Here is a 6,589-nt window from a genome sequence, read left to right as displayed (position 1 = left end):
AGTCCGAGGTCCGCAGTGGGGGTGAAGGACACGTGCAGTCCAAGGGCACCCCACAGTGAGCACCCCCTAGTCCCCACAGGAAGCCCAGGGAGCACGTAGCACCCCAGCCCAGTGCAGTTGTTGAGGAAAAGGTGGCTGGAAGCGCCTTTGCTCAGTGACACCACCCATATGATAACATTAAGGTAAACTAGAAACTAACCCTGACAACATTTCACAAGGACGCTCACAGCTTTCCAGATCCTTTCAAACCTCCTCAGCAGGGATGTGCCCTTGTACAGTTGGCATCATCTGGAATTACACCTTCTTAGCCTACCAGCTAGTCTCACGGATTCCCTTAAGGAGTAATGTCTCAGGGTTGGTTTGAAAATGTATTTGTCAGGCCTTCCCTGGTGGTGCAGTGGTTAAGAATCCGCCTGCCAGTGCAGGGGGCACGGGTTCAATCCCTGGTCCGGGAACTGAGCCTGTGCTCTAGAGCCCGTGACCCACAACTACTGAGCCTGTGAGCCACAACTACTGAAGCCTGCACACCTAGGGCCCGTGCTCTGCAACAAGAGAAGCCCCCGCAATAAGAAGCCTGCACACCGCAACAAAGAGTAGCCCCCGCTCACCACAACTAGAGAAAAGCCTGTGCACGGCAACAAAGACCCAATGCAGCCAAAAATAAATTAAAAAAATAAAATAAGATGCATCTGTCAGAACCCACCCTGTGTTACTTAACGCTACAAAGAAAAGCTTTTTAAAAGGAACACATGCATCTCCGTGTGCTAGTGTACAGAGGCCTGGAGGAGGGAAAAGGGCTCCAAAGGGGCTGAGATGCAGACCAGGAGGGGGTGCAGGCCTCCCCGCAGCTACCCCATCTCCCCCGCTCCCTAATCCCAGCATCGCTGCCACAGGTCACTGGATTCCTAGTCTCAAAGGATGTAGTTTAAGGTTCCAGTCTTAATGAACAGCCTTAACACAGTATTACAATTGCAAGCAGGTTTCGGTGCTGGGGCTGGTGTCCATGAGCAGCGGCCGACCCCGAGTGCGCTGAGCCAGCTCCATACCTGGCCGGGTCCCGCCACCGGGCTTTGGCAGCTCTCGGGCACTAGGGCTGCAGACCGCCTAACAGAATTCGGGGCAAACCTCCAGCAGGTGGTGGAGGTCACCATCCAGAAAAGGAGGCGACCCCAGGGCCGCCCTGCAGGGGGGAGGGGCCTGGCCAAGCTTTGAGGGTCTCAGCGCTCATTAGCCTTGGGGGTTAATCTAGCTCTGCCTCGACCCGTGGGGGCCAGGTCGGCGTGGCTGGCACTGAGAGCTCTGGAGTCTGCCAGACAATTATTTCGTTCCTGCGTGAAAAAACAAATGGAAAAATTATTCTTAACCAGTACCTCACATGACGCCAGCTTCCAGTGGTCTCAGCACTAACAATAGCTGCACAACTCACATCAACACACGAGAGTCCTGATGCTCAGATGTGTGTGTGCAAAACACAAGAAAGGGGAGCAAAAGGACTGTGTTAGCTCCAGACCTTTTAAAAACAAAAGTAGTTTCTTCTATCGTCATCGTCAGGAGTGCATCCTCCCAGCACCCTGCAGCTTTTAAACTAGAGGCCCGATGACAGCATCCTGGGAACAGCCGCCCCCCGCAGCGTGCTGGGGGTGAGGGGGAAGGCCAGCACTCCTGCCGGTCCGTCACCGTCCCTGTGCGTCAAATAGTTTACCGGTGGGACTGAGTTGACTGGGAGAGCTGCTGCACCAACAGGTGTGGGGACCAGGACACCTGGTCCTGGTGGACAGCAGCCAGGCCACAGAAGGGGCCAGAGGCCTGGGCGCACCCAACAGTCACACATGGAAAATAAAAAGGCCATTTGTAATGGAGAACAGGATGCCAACAGTTTTAAGTGCAAAGGTGACCGGTCTGTGCGAGACTTGGACAGGTGACAAAGTGCTAAAGACTATTTGTCAAAGTGACTGTACTTAGTGAAGTTCTGAATAGTTTTAAAACACTGAACAGCTTAGCTAGACATTATATTAGTTATAAACTACTAGAAGCTAAAATCATACAAATAATACAAATTAACAACTGGCCAAGTTTTGATATTACTTCATCAGAATATTTAATTTTTAATTGTCAATCAACGTATTTGTAAAGATCATTAATTCGTACACTGAGAATGTTCACAACATTCCCATAATTCAGATGGTTAAGTTCATGCCGACTATGAAAGTGTCATTTATGGTGTCTATGTGTCCTGAATCAGGAACACTAAAATGCCCACAGGCTCTGCTGAAAGGGTAGCAGCGGTGGGGAAAGGCCAGCCAACATGTAAAGGGTGTAAGGGGGGCAGTCCCCACAGGCTCTGCTCAAAGGGCAGCAGTGGTGAGGAAGGTCCAGCCAACATGTAAAGCGTGTAAGTGGGGCAGGGCTCCTTACTTGGAAATGGTCTGCGGCCGCCGTGCCACCCACGTTAAGGACAGTCAGAGAACTGGCACGCTTCATGCTGCACCCAGGACGGCGGACATGCAAGGACAAACCGTCAGCACATCAGTCAACCAGGAGCAGAGAGCACAGCAAAGCCACCCCTCCAAAGCTTCTGTCACCATGGGGGCCTGGGACCATCCCTAACGGAGAGGAGACCTTTATCTCACCCAGACTGGGATACCCACTGGGATACACGTACAACCCAGATCTACTCTATTGCACCCAGCAGAAAAAAGCGAAGTTCCTCTGCGTCTTTCTCAGCAAAAAGTTTATCTTTGAGCCCCATAAAGCCAGTGTCGCTGCAGTTTCACTTGTTAAAACCTGGCTCCTATAGGAGCAGAGGGGCTCTGCCAATGCCACCCGCTGACTTCGGCGTGGGAGCCCGAGGAGCCTCCTGAGATGAGTTTCAGGAAGGGATCCTCAACGACTCCCGTAAACCTCGCCCCTAAGTGATCGCGTCAGAGAGAGACCCTCAAGGGACTTCCCTGGTGGCACAGTGGGTAAGACTCTGCGCTCCCGATGTAGGGGACCGGGGTTCCATCCCTGGTCGGAGAACTAGATCCCACATGCATGCCGCAACTAAGGAGCCCACCGGCCACAACTAAGACCCGGCGCAACCAAATAAATAAATATTAAAAAAAGAGAGAGAGACCGTCAAAGCTCAGTATTAAGATCAAATGCATAAATATATTTTGTAGATTTTTCTATATTAAAACTAGGCAAAAATAATTTTTTATTAGTAAAATAAACTCTAAGGCTAGTATTTCTCTGCTCAGAAACCAAAATTTAAAACATATTTCATGGCTTTACAGTTACAAAAAACATACTGATTTTTATATATATATATATAAAATTTACTTTTTTCTCCCGTTTAACACCTTTAAGATACTTAATAAAATATCTTACAAATTACCTATAATCTAAACTTATAGACAGTCATAAAATTACTGTAATTGCTTACTGCAATTACGGATGACCTCAAACAAAGCCACCTTCTCTTCTAAAGCTAAAAGAACCAATATGAAGGGTTATTTTTAAATGTTTATAATAGGATCAGTAATTCTGAATCTGAACTACTATGAAATCAACAGTGACCACTATTATTTACAAGCTGAGGGCATGGCTGCAAGGGTGAAGCACAGGTGTGAAGGCTGAGCACAACCAGACACAGACACACACACGCGCGCACGCACCAGCTGCAGGGACCAAAGGTCCACGTGATGGACGCATGGCCGCCAGCGCCACAGGCACAGTGCCAGGCAAACAGCAGGCGCTTACTGAGCTCTCACTAAACAAACTACACTAAAAGCAAAACCTTAACTGGCTCATCCCCAAGTATTACAGAACTCACTCCCCAAACTTCCCACCTAGGACAAGACAAAAACATCCCAATGAACCCCACACAAGTGTTGCCAGAGCTCTGGACAGGTTTTCCTCTATTCAGAACCACTAAAGGACAAAGGATAAAATCAAACCAAATCACCAGTGAATTATATTCTGCCATATTTAATTATTCTGTTACTTAATTGGCCAGCTACCTTTTCCTAAGAAAGGTACACAAACTTTGTCCTCAAACCTCCTTTTCTTTACAAGGTGAAGTGAAAGAACAACTTGCCCCATCAGTGACTCTTCAGAATCGCACCCACACTCTCACTGAAGCCCGCGGTGCCCAGACCATCCAGCAGTCCAGTGCTTCCCTGGAGCTGTGCCCACTGCAGGCTGCAGACCCTGCTCCCGGGGCACCCACTTCAGTGATTCTCACAACGTGGCCCACCCAACAGCGCTGGCGCTACCCGGGAACTTGCTAGAAAGGCAAATTCGCCCCGCCCCCCCCACCCCACCCCAGCCCCACTGCATCAGAAACGCAGGGGTGGGCCTTGCGGTCTGTTTTAGGAACCCTCCAGGAGACGCTGAGGCATGCTCCAGTTTGAGAGCCACTGGTCTAGTTAATAAAGATCGCTGCTCTTACCTGGAAAGATTACTTTGTTTCATGCATTTGACGGGATAAACTTTCTAAATTATTTAGTTTTTCAAAACGTTTAGTAAGATATCAACCCAAATAACATCACATGGGAAAACTGTTAAGATATGCAAGTGTGTGGGTCTACTTTTCATCAGGTCAGGCTGGCAAAGCGTTCTTAGCGCCGTGAACATCCGTACTGGGGAGCGTCCACACATGCGGCGTCACGGGAAAGACAGAAAGACGTGAAGAAGGAGAAACTGTGAGCTCTGCCGTGTCCAGGACTCGGTGCCAGAGTTGGACGCTGCCCTAACGAGCTCTGAGACATCCAGAACCCCAGGCCACAGTGCGTCTGCCCTGGCAAAACCGGCCGACGGCCTGCACGGCACAGCGCGCGTGACGCACCCTCACTTGACGCATGAGACACGCCGAAGGGTCAGGACGGGGACTCAGCGGGCGCAGCGATCTGCTCAGCCCCTCCCCACGCTGTGAGAGGCCAGACAGCACCCTATCACTTTAGCTCTGGAAACCGAACAAGGGCACTTTAGGACCCACTTCCCTAAGGCAGCGCGCACATGCCTCCTCCCAGGCAGGGCCGACGCCCCACGCGCCCGCTGAAGCCCCCAGTGGCTTCCAACACCGCAGCTTCTGGCGATTTCACACCGGATGTGGGCGGAGCGCAGGAAACTCCCTCTGCAGATTGTAGGCATTTCTGAGAAGAGGGCAATGGCAGCATATAAACATCCAACTGCTCCTCTTGCCTCCAAAGCCATCGGGAAGCAAGTCCCTCGCCAGCAGAGATGTGGGGGCAGAGCTAAGGGCAAGCCCAGCCCCTCTCCCCACAGGTGCGGGTGAGGCGCGGGGCAGAGAGCCAGGCTAGGCGACCCCAGGGGTCTCGGGAGTCAGGCCCCAACTGATGACAAGAGGAGTGACACGGGACATGCCTTACAGACAGCAAAGCGCACAACTGTAAACGCACCTGCCTTTATACTCCCGTACGTTACCCAAAGGAACTCGGTCTCAGTCCTGAGACATTAGAATTCTTACAGAACTTAAAGTGAAATACTTTAAAACAGAGTCATACTAAGATAAGAATCAACCTTTACAAAATAGGCACCATTTTAGGGAGGTTGAGTTTCACGAACAGCTGACAGTACAATACAGTGCTTCTGTGAGAAACGCATCCAAAAACAGGAAGCCGTTTACACCAGAAATAACCCAGAAACCAGGGCAATTTGTTAGCACTAACAGGGAAGGACAAAGAACCCTTCCTCTGACGAACCTTATAAAAAGCAAGGAATATCTTAGAATCAAATTCCTTTGATAACTTAAAAGTTATTGTTCAAAAGACCCTAAAAGACTCATGACTGAAGAGACCCTTTTCTAAACACATGCAAAACCTAAGGTTTTTTAAATCTCCTAAAGAAACTCATTATAACAAAAGTCTTGAAATTGTCATCCTTCTATTTAAACCATTTTTCTTCCTATAGTAACACCTGTATGATGAGATTGAATATAGTCATAGCTGGCATTTGATTTTAAAAGATTAAAACTAACTTTAAAGGATTTAAGCTAATGCTGGTTTTAAAATGAATAATGCATACTTAGAGAAAACAAGTTAATATGCTCAATATTTTAATATTAAATTCTTACTTTCCACTGCTAAGGCTTTCTTTGAACATGTAACAAAATCAAAGAATTCCATAGATTTCTAAGCTTCAGCTCTTTTAGCCTCTAAGCAGGAAATTTCACAATTTTTTCTCAACCTAACCTGGGCAAAAGTCGGATTGCAGCTGCTAACCCTCTGCACTCCTACCGTGTGGGAAGCAGGCGGGAACGCAGCTCTGAGGTCTACGGGCGAGAAGGGCGGGCGGGCGGGGGCGGCGATAGTTACCCAGGGTCCTTTGGCTCACTGTCTCGTGAACCTCCTCCCTTCAGCTTCCTAACCAGCTTCTCACTGCTGCGTCTAATTGAAGCCCGGAGTTTGCTAAAGGAACCACTGCGTTTTAAAGATCCAGTGCCATCCTGAAAAAAACGTGAACAAATGTGAAGCGCCACACGGCTCTCCCTCCCAACCGCGAGAGACAAAGCTAAATGAAAACAAGAATTCACACCGCGTTGGCCTGCCGGTCTGTGGCTGGTGATGTGATTCCTGCAGAAATTATC

General features: G+C 49.2%; 1 protein-coding gene across 17 annotated transcripts in view; it reads right to left on the bottom strand.

Moving 5' to 3' along the window:
• The window catches only part of KLC1 (kinesin light chain 1), a 58,322-nt gene that overhangs the window by 5,220 nt on the left and 46,513 nt on the right, over window positions 1-6,589 (bottom strand). For 4 of the 17 annotated variants that reach the window (XM_027120691.1, XM_027120698.1, XM_027120690.1 and 1 more), the window contains 2 exons: window positions 6,318-6,448; window positions 1,211-2,482 (listed from right to left, as the gene is read on the bottom strand). The exons of 2 other annotated variants lie outside the window; for them this stretch is intronic. In XM_027120691.1, the coding sequence (XP_026976492.1) occupies window positions 2,248-2,482; window positions 6,318-6,448 (366 nt within the window). In that variant the 3' untranslated portion in view covers window positions 1,211-2,247. Of the gene's footprint in view, window positions 1-947; window positions 2,483-6,239; window positions 6,449-6,589 lie in introns of those variants that run through there. 11 more of the 17 variants (XM_027120694.1, XM_027120693.1, XM_027120699.1 and 8 more) reach the window with 8 other exon arrangements.

Source organism: Aethalodelphis obliquidens, unplaced genomic scaffold (assembly GCF_003676395.1).
Source record: "Aethalodelphis obliquidens isolate GAN/ISIS:26980383/991018 unplaced genomic scaffold, ASM367639v1 scaffold21, whole genome shotgun sequence".
Classification (NCBI taxonomy): Eukaryota; Metazoa; Chordata; class Mammalia; order Artiodactyla; family Delphinidae; genus Aethalodelphis; species Aethalodelphis obliquidens.
The sequence above is the reverse complement of the archived record's forward strand: the minus strand, read 5'-3'. Positions and strand labels throughout refer to the sequence as shown.